The sequence below is a fragment of the Brassica rapa genome, chromosome A05 (genome assembly GCF_000309985.2).
Source record: "Brassica rapa cultivar Chiifu-401-42 chromosome A05, CAAS_Brap_v3.01, whole genome shotgun sequence".
In the NCBI taxonomy this organism is placed as follows: Eukaryota; Viridiplantae; Streptophyta; class Magnoliopsida; order Brassicales; family Brassicaceae; genus Brassica; species Brassica rapa.
This window is the reverse complement of record NC_024799.2, coordinates 11588770-11607189: the sequence shown is the minus strand read 5'-3', so window position 1 is coordinate 11607189 and position 18420 is coordinate 11588770. Positions and strand designations below refer to the sequence as shown.

At 34.3% G+C, this 18420-nt stretch overlaps 1 protein-coding gene across 3 annotated transcripts; it reads left to right on the top strand.

The window, feature by feature from the left end:
• The first annotated feature begins 790 nt into the window (after positions 1–790).
• Positions 791–16508, top strand: LOC103868594 (gibberellin 2-beta-dioxygenase 7). 3 transcript variants are annotated; one of them, XM_009146682.2, is made up of 20 exons: positions 791–2448; positions 2896–3217; positions 3867–5439; positions 5572–5661; positions 5851–6105; positions 6259–6569; positions 7017–8048; positions 8308–8574; positions 8840–8924; positions 9025–9060; positions 9426–9600; positions 9882–9965; positions 10059–10808; positions 14006–14777; positions 14877–15070; positions 15154–15300; positions 15421–15491; positions 15798–15882; positions 16017–16080; positions 16168–16496. In XM_009146682.2, exons 1-3 carry the CDS (start codon positions 2003–2005, stop codon positions 4095–4097), a joined length of 999 nt encoding a protein of 332 aa, XP_009144930.1. In that variant the 5' UTR covers positions 791–2002; the 3' UTR covers positions 4098–5439; positions 5572–5661; positions 5851–6105; positions 6259–6569; positions 7017–8048; positions 8308–8574; positions 8840–8924; positions 9025–9060; positions 9426–9600; positions 9882–9965; positions 10059–10808; positions 14006–14777; positions 14877–15070; positions 15154–15300; positions 15421–15491; positions 15798–15882; positions 16017–16080; positions 16168–16496. The 3 variants fall into 3 exon arrangements, 1 of the variants encoding a protein (XP_009144930.1); XR_004458199.1 differs by having other exon boundaries at positions 838–5439; positions 8858–8924; positions 16168–16508; XR_004458200.1 differs by lacking the exon at positions 9426–9600 and having other exon boundaries at positions 840–5439; positions 8858–8924; positions 16168–16508.
• Positions 16509–18420: the final 1912 nt, after the last annotated feature.

Below are 18420 nucleotides of genomic sequence, written 5' to 3'. Positions count from 1 at the left end.
ATAATAAAATTGTATTAAATTTATATATTTATATATTTTATTTTCGTAATTATAAAATATTTATGTTCAAAAATAAAATCTAATATGTTGGTAAGATGGGTTAACATTATCAAACTATATAATACATGTATAAAAATTAACATGTATTTCTTTAAAGTTAATAATATAAAATCTTTGTAACTACTTTAATCATAATATATTTTCATTTTAAATATAATATATATTTATATATTATATTTTAAAAATTCTAATAAATCTGTGTAATATTTAAACAATAACTTAATGTATTTTAAGTTATCATTTAGAAATGAAAATAAATAAATTATATCCTATTTTATCCACTTTTATAGTCATGATCATGTTAAAATATAATTATTATACTAAAATAAATATGATAAAATTATATTCAATTGATAAATTTATAAATTTTATTTTCATAAATATAAACTATTTATTTAAAATATAATATGATGATAGAACGACTTAAAATTAACAAACTATATAATACATGTCTAAAAATTAACATATCTTACACTTTTATATATATAATAATAAATTATCTAAAATGAATAAGAATAAAAATATTGGTAAAAAGAAATCCAGTTTTGAAATACGGGTCATAATTTAGCATAAATTAAATACAAAATATTTTTTAAATATATTTTCTCATGAATATATTAATTTGCTTAATAACTAAATGCAAATACAATAAGATAAATATATAATAAGAAGTGGCAAATACATAAGGTTTAAACAATTAATTAATTATAACATGTAAATTATAAAATTATTGTATTTGAAATAGTTATATAAATATTTAAGTATATGGTTAACATTAAAAATATATACCACTTATATTCTAAAACAATAATTTATGTATAGAAAAGTGAAAACAAACACCCGTGCGGTTGCACGGGTCAAAATCTAGTTTATTTATTAAATAAGAAAGGTTTTACAAAAAAAAAATCCAATGAGAATGTTATTTATATGGTTTTTATGTGGTACGGAGATTAAACGTACGAACGAACTCTTCATTCATATATACTAAAATGTTTATAATATCTGGGTCAAAAATTAATGTAAATTCACACATGCTTGTTAAGTCTTTCAAGAAAAACTATTGACAAAAAAAAAAAAAAGTCTTTCAAGAGTTTTGTCGGGATTTTTTGATAAAAGGAAAAAAACTATTGTAAGGGCTGAAAGAGAAAGAGAAAGAGAAAGAGAAAGAAACATAAACATAAACATGTGGTTTCATAGCTTGAGAAACTATCATTAATGCTTGATCGAGTCTTAACGATAGTCCAGTCCATAGAGTCACCAACTCACCATGGACTTGGTCAAGACACATCGACCATCAAATATTTATGGAATCCATTATATATTTAATTAAACATTTTCACTTTTTTTTAACGTCTTCCTTTTTTTATGCAGGCCCATTATATTTATATTTCCCTATCTAGAAAATGATTAGGAAGGTTTCTTCACTTTTATGTTTGTCTGAACGGTATGTCACGTACGTATGAGCTTATGCACCATATAAATTATAATATATTTGCTTCGTATTTTTTACGACATATATAGCTGTGTATTATTGTGGCAATTAATGCGTGATGTATGTTTTTTGTGAAATTTTATTAAACCCACAATAAGATGAAAATATCAAACGCTAAATCTACGTCAACAGATTAATATGTTCTCTAATTAAGCTACTTTTCGTTAGTATTATATAGACATATTTTTCAACGTTTTTCTCTTGAAAAAGCACATGTTGATATTAATATGTATCAGCCCTAAATGGTATCTAATCATTTCTCTAACAGTACATGATCTTTAATAATTTGCTCCGTCTACAGAAGATTTGACAGCGACACACATGAAATTTTATATCTATATATAGAGGGTAAGGGTTTTTCCCTCATATATCGATATAAAGGAAAAGAAAAGAATAGTTGAAAAGAACCACTTCTCAAATTTCATTTCTTCCCAACCATAGCAGCTTTACATGGCTTCTCGACCTCCCTTTGAGACCCATTTCTCATCCATTTTTGGAAGCTCCTTTCCGAGATCAACTAGTGATGAACCAACCGTCCAAACCTCAGGTATAAAGCTTCCGGTGATCGATCTTAGCCATCTAACTAATGGCGAGGAAGTCACGCGTAAAAGATGTGTGAAACAAATGGTTGAGGCAGCAAAAGAGTGGGGGTTCTTTCAAGTTGTGAACCATGGGATTCCCAAAGAAGTCTTTGAGATGATGTTTCGTGAAGACAAGAAATTCTTTGACCGATCCTTTAATGAGAAAGTCCGAGAAAAGTTTTCGGACTCATCAAAGCATTGTTACCGGTGGGGAAACCCTAACGCCACTTCCCCGACTCAGTACTCCTTTTCTGAAGCGTTTCACATCACTCTTGCTGAGATCTTAAGTTTTTCTGATGAGGGCAACAATTTCAGGTTTCAAACTACTTTATTTGATTTGAGATCTGTCGTATGATGAAACCCTAGTTCTTGAATTGTGTTTACTTTTAATAACTATAAATTATTGAATTTCAAATAGTGATTTCGTTTCAGGACAAAATTCTTAGCAAGCACAATAACTCGTTAAGATTTTTTGTAAGCTTTTTCTGAAATTTGGTATGGGTAAATGGAAATATTTTAATTTTTTGGAATGAAATTTTAAGGTTCTTTGGAAGATCAAGGTTCATAGTCACAAAGCGTCTATCTAGTAGTATATATACATAGCAAATTATTTTATAGTTATAGAAAATTCTGATAACATTCTATATATATAGATCGGTCGGTTGTTAAAGATACACATAAATACAGCATCATATCATTATTATACAATCATATAGATGAAGAAACATTCAATTATTTTATTTATTTTATCCTTTTTTACAGAAGAACCGTTGCAATGTATGTGCAAGAGGTAGCTCGAGTAGCACACATGATATGCGAAATACTGGGGAATCAAGTGAAAGTGAACTCGAAGTATTTCGAGAATATTTTTGCATTACAAAACAGTTTTCTAAGGCTTAACAAGTATCACCCTTGTGTTTTTGGTTCGCAAGTGTTTGGTCTGGTTCCTCATACCGATACAAGTTTCATCACCATACTCGCTCAAGATCAAATCGGAGGACTAGAATTGAAGAAAAATGGACAATGGATTGGCGTAAAACCTTGCTCGGATGCTCTTACTGTGAACATTGGTGATATGTTTCAGGTAACTTTTAATCATTAATTATCAAAGTTTTTAAGGTTACATGTTGTCTCATTTAAAAATCGTTCTACTTAGTTCTAAACTTCTAAATTATTTGTGACTAATTCTCAACCCAATGACTTAGACTATAGAAGTCTAAGAGTACATATCAAACTATAAAGGAAGTTATCTGGTTTAGTATATAATAGAATGTTATCCGAGATATGTAAGTAAATAGAATGAAAAAGAAAGGTTTGCGTTTTCAATTTTTCTGTTATCACCAATCAAAAATTCATTTATTCATATATTCTGTTAATCTAGTTACAACAGTATCTTTAACTAATTCCAAGGAAAACAAAATAATGAATTTACTACGTAAGTTGTGATAAAAAAAATTCCTTTACCAAGTAGTTTCAATATAAATCATCTGGATCATAAGAAAACATTCAGGGGAAACCCTAACTCTTTAAAAAAAAAAACGTTTTCGGAGTTGTGGACATAAAGTTATGTGTAAGATTCTAGTCCCTAAAACTTAACACTACTAATCCAAAATCGAATAGATGTTTTTGTTATAAGTAATCTAATAGATGTTGCTAATCACTTGACTTTGTTCTTACAATTAGGTAATTAATCATCCTAAAATCTAACTAATTATCTTATGTATACGCTATAGGCACTGAGCAATGGAGTGTACCAGAGCGTTAGACATAGAGTGATACCTCCAGCAAACGTGGAGAGGTTGTCGATAGCATTCTTCATATGTCCCTATCAGGAAACAGAGATTGAATTCTCTGGGAATCCGAAGAAGTATAGAAGATTCAGTTTCAGAGAGTACAAAGAGCAGAGTGAACGTGATGTTAAAGAAACTGGTGATAAGGTAGGCTTGTCTAGGTTTCTCATCTGATCCATCTCTTTGACCTTTGATATACAGAAGTTAAAAATAATGTTTTCGTTTTTCTCTTGCTGCTATTCCCCAAACTCATGAGTTTAACATATATGCTCAAACCACAAGGTCTACTAATAATGAAATGTAAGAAAACTAATGTTTTATATAAATATATCTTCCATATTTCTGTTAGACACATTTTCTCTCATGCCAGTATTTTTTTTTCAATCGTTATATAACTTGCTGTTGAGCTTATGATCAGTTGTGGTACCCAATACCCCTTCTGTAGCTATTGTGGTTAGCAGTAGCACTGCCCTCCAAAAAGAGGTTGCACTCTGCTTTTCAATGAGATTGACGTAAGTCCAGCACTAATTAAAAATGTGAAATGAATTATCATATCGTTCAATCATTTTGTCATTTTGCACATAAATGGAAAATAAAAAAATGTCCGTTTGGGGATATTCGAACAAAAATATAAAAGACTAAAAAATAAAAAAAAATAAAAGTAACATTACATTTTGTGTGGTAGTTTTAGTCCAATTTTTTTTTTTGATAGATGCATAGCAGATATCCGAGCTTTGATTCCATTTTGTTCGAGTCAAAATTTTATAGTTTAAGTTCGTTTTCACAATATTCGGATATGTCTAGATATTTTATATATAGTTACATATAATTAGATATCTAATCCAGTTAAAAAATATAAAATAGTAGAAAATATAAAAGTATAATTTTATGTTTTTAAAACAAAATTGATTAAAATGAAGGGACAAATGTTTCTAGCAAGTCCTGGATTGAAATACTGGTCATGTACGTCTTTCCTATATTTTTTTTACTATTTTAAGTTTATTAGAACATTATTAATGAAAAAAATTTAGGATAGAGTTTTTAACGCAATATAAAATCCCGTAACTTAACTTTTAACTTTAAAAAAAATTAAGAACTGACTTTTAAATATTCTAATAAAAATTTTATCGTAAAAATCTTCCATTAATTATGTTCTTTTAGATACTCATCAACAATCCACCATACCGCCGATGAAGGTGGTCTTAATAGGCCATGCTAATACGGTTCTACTAGCCTTCTAGTTCTCGGTTTGATTTCTGGACCGCGTCACTCAACCGAGAACATCTTACAAGGATCGAACGGTAAGAGAGTTGAGATTATACAGTAATAACCAAACCGGTCCGGTTATGTGTACGAACCACGATTCTTGTGAGTTTCCCTATTTAAAATAAACCGTACAAGTTCATGTCTGAATGTTTGGCACGGACACCGACGGGGGAAACAGCTGTTTTGTCGGCGTCGGTTGGGAGATTTTGTCGAAGATCACTGCTTCTTATAGTATCAAACTCGTCAACAGGTGAATCTTCTTTTTTTTTCTTTTTTTCGTGAGTAGTCTATTACTTAGTTCTTGATTTCTTGTGAATGATTGAGAACTTATCTTGTATCCAGTATGAAAAAAAATATAAAATGGTTTGCTTCTATGTTACAGCTTGAAGTATGCTTTTTGAAACTTTACTTTTGGTTTGGGAATGATTTACCGCAGACAGAGTAACTCTGGAACTATACATGTCCTGCAGAGGTTAGTGTTCCTCACTAAAGGTATGTTTTTTTCTTCTGTGCAACTGTGGACTGTCTCAGACCTGGAAATTTACATGAACTATGTAAATAATTTTGCTGCTAACAAAGAACTGGGGACAAATGTATGTACTTTATGTGGAAAATTTACATGAACTCTATTTTAAAGTTTTTGCTGTCTATGATTCACCAGAAAACAAGGGCATACCTCCTACTACCCGTGTCTGTTGTGATTCTGGAAATATTTAGAGGAGCAAGTGGAAGTGGCCTAGTTCTTAATAGTTTATACGTGTGCTGGGACAGAGATAGAGGAGACAAAATTCCTAAGGAAATTATCTGATTCTTGCTTGGTTTTTGATGCTTTTGGAGCCATCTGTGAGGGAAGAGTTGATACGCAGCTTTTGCAGCAGGGAACTAATCTCATATGATCAGATTTATGTAGGAACTGGTATGTTATATGTAATGCTCTAGTATACCTTTCTTTTCATTTCGTATTTTCTGCTGGGTTTTTTATTCATTTTGCTGTGAGAAATGGGTTGCAGTATCTCAACCGTTTGGATCCTTCTTATCCGTCCATAATTTGTCTATAAATTTATTTCAGAAAGCAGGTAAAATCGATTCTGGTCAACATGAAAGAGAAGTCAGATATAGAGAGATTACTTCTGGTCAGGCATGCTTGTAAAAAATTTCATTATATATATATCAAAATGAAATGTATTTTTATTAACAGCGCTGTGTTACCTCTCAAGGAAATCGCTAATGTTTTATTTTGATGATTGATCACATTATCGTATTTAATGTTCTCAGGCCTCTCAACCAACTTTAATGTCGTCGAATGGTTAGGAGCTGAAAAGGTGAATGGGAAATGATGGTCGTAATGTATCCAAACTTCACATGAAGTATGCAAAGAAGGTTGCAGCTAATGTATTATGCGCTTAGTAATTTTGTATATATACGCTTAAACTATATTCTAAATTTTTCTGGTGCCTCTACTTCTACAGGTAAAGACCAGAAACAAAGATTTATCAAATTCTGCTTTTAGTTCATCTCCCTCTCTGATTTTGGTTGTTGTGTGCATTCCTTAGAAAGCAAGTGAAAGCCGCTGAACTCTGATCTTGCATGGGTTCCGTTTTTTCGGTTCTACCAATATTATGAGACTTTTAAACATCCACTTTAGTTTCCATGTTAGTTCTTAATTGAATCAGCTTTGCAAGCCGCCTAGGTTTCTACAAGGGAGTGAATATATATACACTTGTGCTCTTTAACAGTTTGTCCAGTTGAAATGCTCTAATTCGTGGTCTTATATAAGATGGATGGAGATTTTGAATTCATTATTTTTTAAGGGTCTCCTCTTTACAGGTCGCTCACGAGTTCTAAGGCGTATGCTTCAAAGCTATTTCTTAAGATCCCAAAAGGAGACACCAGTATGGTTGCTGCAGCCACAGGTGTGGACGGACATATTAAAGCTGTTGAGTATATCTGCCTTCTTTCTGTTTCCCATGTGTGCTTTTAAACGTAGGTCTCAGACAGAGATGATTTATAGTTGATTCTGCTGAGTATTTCCACAAAAAGAGTAAGCTTGTTTCAGTTTTAACACCTCTACCGTCTACTTGATACCAGAAACTGACCTTACTTGCCATGGGTTATTTAGGGTTGTATTATATGGTTCTAATATGATTTTAAGCTACTTTTTTATGCTGACTTAGAAGAGGTCTCAACTAGTATTGAAAAGCGTTATGCTGACCGTACAAACATGTGAGAGGCCCAGGTACTATTGACATGGCGGACTTATATTGTTCCTTCTTAAGCTGTGTTGATGACTGCTGCCTTATATAAAATATATGATAAATGACGCTTATTCTACTTTATACTCTACCAAGATTTGAAACTGTTATGGCTTAAAGCTATTATTAGTAACAGTTTCATAAGGTTTAACCCTTTACTAACTTAAGAGCTGACGACCGTTTTGTCGAAAATCTTTGCATAGTTGGCGTCATCTTTTGGAGTACGGTTCTGTGCTAATATATTCAGGTGCAAGAAAATATTTTTTTTTAAAATTGGGCTCATCAGCTGCTACAAATTCTTTGCCAGCATGAGTCCGATAGGCTTGACGTTTGGGCACAACCTATAAGTCCAGTGTAACACATCATCTTTATGGTGTTCCACTTCTCATTACTATATTAGCTACATTAATTGTTTGATACTCAATTCTTTCAAATTGCAACTTACGTACAGGGAAAGTACATATTCACGGCTGAAATTAAGCTCTTGGAAATGGACCGAGCATGTTAAAAAACTGTCTTTTTAGTGGATCCGTGTTTTGCTGTATCATTAGCCTCAAGATTTCCGGCAAATATTGTTGTGAAATCCGAAGTCCGTCAGCTAGTACAGGTACGGATTAATTTATATATATGTCACTTCACATAGGACTTGAAAATAGACTGCAAGTAATGTTATGAAGTTAAGAGGCATGATGGAAACCAAATAAATGGCTTTCATGCTACTAATTTATCGAAGTTACCTAAATTTGTTGAGGACCAGGTCGTTCATGCTTCAGATCTCTGGAAGTAAAAGATTACAAACTGATATGATGCGTTTGTAGTGCTTCAGTAGTATTAGATTAAATTTCTCACTGGTAATACTTTTGTAGGCCCATATAGTAGATCTTCGTACAATTCCTGAGGCATTGCCATATTTTGTCACACCTGAAACCGTTGAAGAGAACTCAGCGCTGTTGCAGCAGCTGCCACACTTGGCTGCTTGTTCAATTACACAGGCTCTTGGGCTTCTCACACCTGCTTACAAGGGGCATCCGCGTGTTATGGCTTATGTCCTGCGCGTTTTAGAGTCTTATCCCCGTGAACGTGTCACTTTCTTCATGCCACAGTTAGTGCAGTCTCTGCGCTATGATAAAGGGGTAAGTCGTAAATTGAAAAGCACGACATCGCTCTTTTCTTTCCATATTTTCATATCTGTGTTCGATCTATCGGCCACGCATTTTTCAGAAGCCAAGTCTGGTCTTCTTCTGGATAGACTCTCAGTAGTATGTTTTTCTAATTGATCTTTAAAAGGTGTGAAAATTTGCATATCTCCATGGGCTTTGATGTTGTGTGTTATGTTACTTGACTAAATCGTTCCTCTCACTTGTTTTAAGGCTTTTAAAAGGGTGACTCATTTTTAAGACGTTTTTTTGGTTGAAGGGTATCTTCTTAGAGCTGCCCAAAGAAGTTATACATATTTGCTCATATCCTCACTTGGCATTTGCAGGTGAGTTTAATTTCGTCGTGTTTATTAATATTTGAATTTTCTTGGAACCTATAGATCCGTTTTTGGTAAATTCATTTAACTTTGTTTTATATAATGCTAGGGTGAGTCTGTTCAGGAAGATGGTGCTTCCGTGAAGGTTTGTCCTCTATTAAGCCTTTTGTACTTCTTGGTGTCAACGACTTTAGAGTGGAAACATTACCGTATTATTTTTTGGCTAACATAGGGATTATGCAACTGATGAGATTTGAATCTTTCACAACATGCAAATCATTCCAATATATTTCCAAACTGGTTTCATATAGTCTACACAGTTCTGCTTTTGCTTGGGCTTGTTCTTGAAAAAAAGCTTTTGGAGATAGCAGTGATAATAATTACTAAGTCACTAAACATGAAAAGACCACTAGCATGTTCATGTACATATATTCTCGGAAAAATGTCTACAGCTTTGTATTGTTGGCTGTAACACTTTGTGTTCATGCGGGTGTCTCTGTTATATTTTAGAATGAATCATCATTCCAAGCAATCTTGTCAGAGGTTCGACAGCATATCATTGGTCTCTCTCTCTCAAGGCCTTGGACTTGTTCTATAGAGAGTTTGACTTCTTTGAAAAGGTTACATCTATTTCTGGGGCATTGTTTCCTCTTCCAAAGGAAGAACGAAGAGCTGGTATAAGGAGGTAGCATTCTAATATTCAGTTTTCGTAACTGGATACTATTGGTACAAATGAATCTTCCTGTTAAGTTGTTAACATGCATGTTACGTTTACTCGTTGTATCTTGATTGCGTTTGATCTATTTTCTAAGTAAAGAAAGAAACAAGTATGATTTGTTTGCCCAGTTCACGAATCAGTCCGTTACGTTTAGAGGGAGACTCGTGCTCCCAATCCACTATCATATCACCGGGAATAAACTTCCGGTTTGATACAGGTCCTAATCACACTATCTCTTTGTGTTACAGATTACAAAAGAGATAAAGAATAGGAGATACAAGAACGATGAGATCGAAAAGCTTCTCCGGCGAACTCAGATTCCTCGCGGCGAAGTAACCAAGCTTCTTCTTTTTCGATTGTCACAAGCTAATGATGCTTTGTTCTTGCGTGTAACAAACTCTAACGGCCTCTTCCTCCTGTTGCAGATATATTTATATCGACGACGAAAGCCCAATATCTCGTGTCTTCTTCAGCAACCCGTGAGGCCCAATTCTGATAGTGGACGGCCCAAGATGATCAAAGACCCGAGAGAATGAAGACAAAAGCCCAAACAACATTCTCCACCTTAGCTTTGCTCTCTCTCTCTCTTCTCTTCTCATTCGGACAAAAAACATCTGAAACCCTAGTCTCCTGTCGAAAACTCTCGACTCATCTTACTTCATGAGCAACGCTTTGCTTCACCGTTCTTTCCAGCTACGATTCCTTCGGTTAAGCTCCACCTCGAAGCTAAAACCTACACGCAGCTCTTCCTTCTTGTCTCAGCTCTGTACAGTTTCTGATTCTGATGAAGACGACTTGACCTGACAACTACCATCGATCGAGACGACGACTGCTTTTTGAACAACCTCTGACCTGAAAACTTTCTGAGACGCTAACAAACCTCTCAGATCTGAGCGAAAAGACCCCCACTCAATTCTTAAGGTAACTCCACCTTCTCACTTGCACCTTGTCTGCTAACTGATCTGAGATCTTATCTTCCAAAAGATTAAAATTTTCCTGTTTATTCTGATCGAATCTGAAACTGACCCTCAGTCTTTCTTATTCACTGTGAGGTACCAACAAAGACACCTCTACCTGCTGCAAGACGACTCCTCTGTCATCTTCCACAGCCGTAGGCAACATAGCCTACTCCAGAACATTGATGCTTACAAGACTCTTCTCCAGAGTCTTTCCAGGTACGCACTTCTTTAGGATATCGGCTAGATTTAGGTTAGTATGAACCTTGACAACTGTAACCTCTCCTGTTGCTATCACTTCTCTGATAAAGTTGAACTTAGTACGGATGTGTTTAGTTCTCTCGTGATAGCCTCCATTTTTAGCTAAGAATATTGCAGACTGTGAATCGCAATTTATCTTGACTGCTTGTTGTTCGTAGCCTAACTCTTCGCAAAACCACTTAAGCCATAAAGCCTCTTTAGATGATTCTGTTAGAGCCATATACTCTGACTCCGTGGTCGATAGAGCCACTACTGGTTGGAGCCCAGATCTCCAACTAACAATGTTGCCTCCCACTTGATAGATATATCCAGTGACTGATCTGCTTCTGTCCAGATCAGTTGCGTAGTCAGCATCGCAGAACCCTTCCACTCTAAAACTTGAACCCTTAGCGAAAGTCAAACTGTAGTTATAGGTTCCCTTGATATACCGTAGAATCCACTTCACCGCTTCCCAATGGATCCGTCCTGGATTTCTCATAAAACAACTCACCAAACCTACAGCATGAGCTATGTCTGGCCTTGATCCTACCATGGCGTACATTAGACTCCCAACTGCACTTGCATAAGGGATGCCGTTCATGTGAACTGCTTCAATCTCCCTTTCTTTCTCGTCTAAGCTCTTCAATTTGAACTGAGATAATACCATCAGAGATAAAAACCGAAGCCATTCCTTTTGAAGGTCTTTGATACAAACCAAGAGTAGCTCATCAATCCAAAAGCATAACTTGATACATAACGGACATACCCAAAATAAACGACAAACTACATTAGGTAGACTCTTTTTCTCAAGCTAAGAGACATCTGAAGCTTTTTCTCATTATATTTCTTTCCAAGCACTGAAGCTTCGTTTTCTATAGAGCTGATATTAGAGATGAAACTTCCAATCGATTCATCATCTTCCATACGCAGATTCTCGAACTTTGAAGCTAGATGATCAATTCTTGTACGTCTCTCACTTGTGTTCCCCTCAAAGTGGTTGATAAGTGTGTCTCATGCTTCCTTAACAGATTCACAACCTTGGATTATTTTAAATTGATCGAGGTCAACAGCAGAGAAGATTCTGGTGAGAGATTTTGAGTTGAACTTTGAGGCAGCTTTATCAGAGTCAGTCCACCTCTCCTTAAGTAGGGGTCTCATGGATATGTCTTTCATAACCATGGTAGGAGCAGTCCATCCTTGCTCAACAGCTATCCATGCATCCTCATCTATGCCTCTGATGATGTGTTGCATCCTAGCCTTCCAATGTCCAAAGTTTCCCTCATCCAACATGATCAGTTTTTGTAGTGCTACAAGTTCTTTCATGGTTCCTATGATAGTCACATGATCTCAACCTATGAGTAGACTTCTTGAGTCTACAAAGGTGACCTGCTCTGATACCAAATGAAAGATCAAACGGATATCTATAGTCAAGAACATAAGCACCTTTCAAATAACGTAACTTGTTTTATTAAGAATCTGTTAGACAATCCTCCAAGATCTGTCTAATCCGGTTTACACAACGTCACACTTGACTTGACACAGACCAATCCTTAATCCATCCAAATTTGCAGATGGTGATGATAATTCACTAATTGTACAAATGTAACGCAGTGTAGAACAGCCTCTAACACTTGTTGATAACACCCAAAATCCGTACCCTAGGCAATCTCCCTAGTTACTATATAGACCATGTTACATAATATTTTGCCTCCTAATATTACGCTAACATTAAATCTTCACTTGCTTATCGCCAAAGCAATGCTCTTTTAATAGATGTCTCCACGTCATTCTTTCATAACAACTTTGAACCGATATTTCACATACCGACCCATCTGTGTTACACATCCTCTGTTGCACATTAAACAAGCTCCAATACTGGAGCTAACACCTACGACTAGCTCCACTAGCATTGGTTATGCACAGATGACCAACTCATCGATCAAAGATCATATGTGCATCCAATGACTATAAGGTTGAGAGCAAAGATAGTAAAACCAAATTCTCGGTATGTGTTATTGACAAGCAAAGTAGTTTCTCCAGAGCCAAGACCATTTACTGAAGCTCTAATACACCATGGTTAGAACAATGCTACGAATGAAGAAAACGAAAGTCTTTACCATGTATACTGGGTCCGAATTGAAGGCATGACTCTTTCTTTAATTATACTTTAATAACGGGGTTGCCGATTTAAAACCGGTTAGCTAAGTAATTTTACAAAACTAAAAATGATTCGAGGACTTTTGGGGTTGGTTCACTCCCGGATTTGTGACGGTTTCTTGATGAAGCTCTTGTTGATGGCTTCCAAGTCTCTGTTGGTATCCCAAAAGTTATATTTTATACAATGTATTGTATTTAGCCAATCTCACAGATTGCTTTGATCAAATGAAAAGATGGTCGGAGAAGAATCATGAGTTGTTTGATATGTCTTCTTTTTCCTCCATAGTGCTCGGCCAAAAACGGACCTAATATAGATGTGGGGTTTAAGCCCACTCATTATGGACCTAATAATGACTTGGAGCTTACTTGGATCCCAAGTCAAGTTAACTTAACATCGTTTGTGTATACTAAGTCTAAGGGGGGGGTTATTGGTAGAAGAATTCAAGAGGAGTTATTAAATTTTGAGATTCCATTGTTATTGGTTTATGAATTTTTAAAATTTAATTAGAATCCATTTTTATTGGGATGATGACTTTTAAATTCTACTCAAAATCTTTTGTTATTGGAAAAGTTTAGTTTTCATTGATTTTAAGATTCTATTAAAATCTATTGTTATTGGGATGTAAATTCTCTTTGTTTTTACTCATAAGACTAAGGAGGTGTTATTGGTTTATATATTTTTATTGATTTAGAAATCTAAATCTAAATCTAAACTATATTAAAAGCTCTTATTCTAGAGCTCTAAGACTATCCACGTAGGATGGAAAATTCAGGCCAATCAGAACATTTTATTTTGACATATCACCATTAATGAAACAAAGTGGATTTCTCTATGGGTTCTTTTAAAATTCATATGGGCTCTTTTAAAATTATCTTTTGGCCCATCAGAACCCATGCCTTCAATCTTCGCGACTTCCCTCTTCCGCGACTCTTTTCAGATGCTTGCACTTCATCTTCTCCAAATTCTGTTTTTTTTTTCTCAATAAATAATGATGTTAAATATTTTATCACATGCGAAGAAACTCGAAGCAGAAGAATCAAAACCCAAGAACGAAGCAGAGACCATACAAGACAATAACAACCCGAGAAAGAAGTGTTCGTGATCAAACACCGGAGGAGCCACGAGCGATCCAAGACGACGAAGACAGGTCCGAAGGACTCAACAGCTTCCGAGGAGAAATCAACCGGTATTACTACAAACCAGACTCCAGCCGATGTAGACGCGATACTGATCTAGTGCGGAAGACTAAGCCATAGCAACTCCGCCGCGGCGGCGAAAACCAAGAGGTATTCTGTATCCAAGAGGAGCTTCGACTTTGACAAGAACGGCAACGCAGACAAAGCCGATGCGGAAAAGGGAGGAGAGGAAGAAGAAGCCGAGCGGCAGATTCATCAGCGGCGGCGGAGAGTCGCGTCGGGAGCGGAAGAGACGGACTCCGAGCAGCGTCGGGAGCGGAAGAGACGGACTCCTAGCAGGGAGAGGGAGGACTCGAAGAGCTACCGATCGGGGAGTAGGGAGAGAGGAAGCGGTAGCAGACGAGTAAGCAGATCTCCGGAGAGAAGATCGGAGACGACGAACCCTAATAACGGCATTGGCAGTTCTGTAAATTCGAGTAACAACAACAATATACCTGCCAAGTTCGTTTTGGTTCCTGCAACGGATAAAGAGAAGAGAAGCAGCAACAACAACGCAGATGTGTCTATTAAAAGGGTTGCTGTCAAGAGAAACGTGGCGTCTCCAAGGTATCAGTCGCCTGCAAGAGCGGCGAGAGTTATCAACCACTCCTAAAGGTTAAAGCTTTAATTCTTTTCCAGAATTTTCGATCCTGATGGTAAATTTATTTCTCTTATGTCAACCGTCTTAACTGGTTCGAGATTCCATTTTTACAGAAATCTGAAAAAGTGTCGCCTACACGTGTTCGAACCTGAAGGTGTGGTCCATAAAAGAGATTTAGATAAGTTTTGCAAAGCTGTCATCTTTTTTAATTGAGCAGTGAATCTGGCATTGTTGTAATCTTCTTACTCTGATTCTATTGAAAACCATTTCTTATACAGATGTTCTTCGCACCAACACGAGAGAATTGGTATGACAGCTACACGAGTTTATGTATTCTTATCTCTTGAAAGTTTACTTCAACAAGCATATTTGATCTTAATGATACAATAGATAAATGGTGTACCAAATAAAAGTCTTATAGCAGTTGGCGAGACAAATCTTATCTTGAAAAAGACTATTCACCATGTTTCTACAATGCTGAAGAGGGTACCCCTTAAGCCGAGAAAAAAACTATAATCTCCTGATTCCCACGTTAATGTATGTTTAATAATCTCCAAATCTCTGTCAAGCATATATTTGTGCTCAATATCTTGAATGTTGTTTAACTTACTAACAAAATGTGTAAACTGGCTTACTTTGTGATAATTAATTTTTTAGGGACAGATGAACTGGTCAATGGAACATAGCCATCTTGAGCCTAAGACTGAGCTTTGATAGAGGAACGAAAGGTACTGATACACAATTCTTCACTTTTTGACGCAATTGTTTGATTTGTCAAGGGTGTTTGAGCATTTGAGATCTTGAACATAGATTTATCCTTTATGAATAACTTTTACCTCCCACTTATTTATTTGCTTGCCACCGACTGATTCTATTGTTATGTGAACGTGTAGTTTCCTACACTTCTGTACCATTTGGAGATTATGTTGCTTCTCCACTACTACTAAATATACATGGTTACAAAAAGCTTTTCCTGCAAACTAGAGTAATGTACTCAATTTTAATTCATCTCAATGGTCAATGTGTCTCTGAAGGTGGTTCAAAGAAGTCTGCTGAAAATGGGTTTATGACAGGAGGTGGCTGTAATAGCTCGAGCAACAGAGTAGGAAGACAAACCTGGTAATTTATTTTTCTTTGAAATGGCATGTGTATGTACATTAATCTTTTCTTAGTGTACACATTATTGAGTATTGAATAAATTTGGAGGGGATAATGTCCCCAGAACTCGATTATCATTATTTGCCTGATTCAAGGTCCAAGCTGTTGAGTAGAAGTTGTAATGCGGCTCTGGAGACAAATCAGTGTTGGGTAGATAAGGTATTGAATTAGTTTTTGGTAAGCGGAAATGGTTGTTCAACTGTATACTAATATTTGTATGTTTGACTCCAACCGTGAACATGAAAGGAATGTCTTAAACACCTGAAAAGAAGTAAGTCACAAGATTCATACACCACAGAAGAAGTAAGACACAAGAGTTGGAAGTGGCGACGACAATGTACGAAGGAAACTAAAAGAATATTTGTAATGGGAAGATTAAAAAAGTTTCTACGGTTTGTGTGTTCCTGAGGATTCAGTTTGGTGTGTTTTGTTTTCATTGCCAAAATGGTGTGCTTAGTAAAATACAAATATAGAGATGGAACGATAATTTCAAATTAAAATTAGTTATTCAAAGCTTAGTTGAAGTAGCAGTACGTTATGTATATAAAAAATAAATTTCTAATGGGTTCTTAAAAGATAGTTGTATACAATACGATTTACATTACATATACGAGTGAATATAATTCCAAGTGTTGATTATATTCACTAAGTTCAATGTTAAAAAACTTCATAAAGCCACTTAGAAATATACATATTCATAACCAATTTTTAAGGATTAAGTGTATGTATTTTCTTGAGCCCTCATATAATACTTAAACTGAAATTATTCATATATACAATAAAAACTACTTTCTCTGTTTTCTAATAGATAAGGTTTTCCAAACTATATACCGGTTTTAATTTTTAATATGAAATTTATTATTTTTATGATGGTTTTTAATATTTCCTAATATATATATATATATTCTGATGGTTGAGTTGCGATTAGATAGATAGTGAAGGTGTTCTTATTATAAATATATAGAGAAACAAACAGAAAGAGCATAATACATTTATTCATGTATAATTTAAATTTACAACTATTTATATTTACTCTTATCATTTGTAGATGTTACTGTTAAGAACTAAATAAGAGTCATGCATTTTGGTTTAATATATATTATTCCTTGCTACGTACCAGCATAACAAAAATTAGAATATTCTTTAAAATATTTATTAATTTAGATTATATACTTAGTTAAATATAAATTCTCTACAATTTAGTTTTAATACTGACATTTTAAACAATTTTTTTTTTCAATAAAAAATCTTTCCACACAAAACAAATAGGAATATTTAAAAAATATAGGAGTTAAGTAAAAAATGCAAGTTTAGTGATTTAAAATAAGTTTTATCAAATTATTTATCAATTTTACATTTTTTCACCATCCATACATATTCAGATAGTAAAAAAAAAATATGTTTCACTCATATTTAAAACAAACTAATTATATTCTCATTTATATATATGTGTAATATATATGTATTAAATATAATTATATTTGCATAAATCCGGGCGTAGCCCGGACAAAATCTCTAGTCCATATAGTATTTATAAATCCAAGTAAAATATACAAATTTTCAAATTTTCTCGGATTAGTATTTACAAATCCGGAGGTTTTCCTTCGGATTTGGGTCTTTGTATTTTTCACAAAGAAATCCATGCAAATCCATTCAAATACATTATGAAATCAAATATATTAGTAAATCCGTATGATTAAATAACACTTGATTTGAATTATAATTTATGAATCATTAAACGAATAACACTTGATTTGAATTAGAATTTATGAATCATTAAACGAATAACACATGATTTCAATACATATTTTAAAATCATAGAACCAATAACACTAAATTTAGTTTGGATTTTCAAATTCATCAAAATACATCAACCAATAACCCCCACTAAACTTTGAGAATATCATCTATACCCATAAGATTTTTGAAATCTATGCAATAAAATACACTCGCATACAAAAACACACAAAATTGAATAATGAAATAATACAAATTAGGGGTGGGCGTCCGGGTACCCGTTCGGGTTCGGATCGGGTATTTCAGATTTTCGGGTATTTCGGTATAGAGGTGTAGAACCCGTTCGGGTATTTCTGTACTTCGGGTCGGGGTCGGGTTCGGGTATTTTAAGTTCGGTTTCGGTTATTTCGGATCGGGTTCGGATATTTAGATTTTGAAGAAAAAAAATGAAAATTTTCATTTCTCAAATTTCTTGTATTTAAATATATAACTTTTCACTTAACTATTTTTTATTTTTAATAGATTGCATAGCTAATAGATTTGGACATAACATTTTCAAACTAAAAAGACATTAATTTGGTTATTGTTTTTAAATTTTGGATGTAACTTTTTGTTAATTGCTGAAATAAAAAGTTTGACATGCATTTTAAGCGAATAGCAAATCATCTTCTACGTAATTGTATGTATATCATATGAATTTAAAGTATGTGTAGTATCAATATGAATATTTTATATAAAATGAAAGATGTAAACTATAAATAT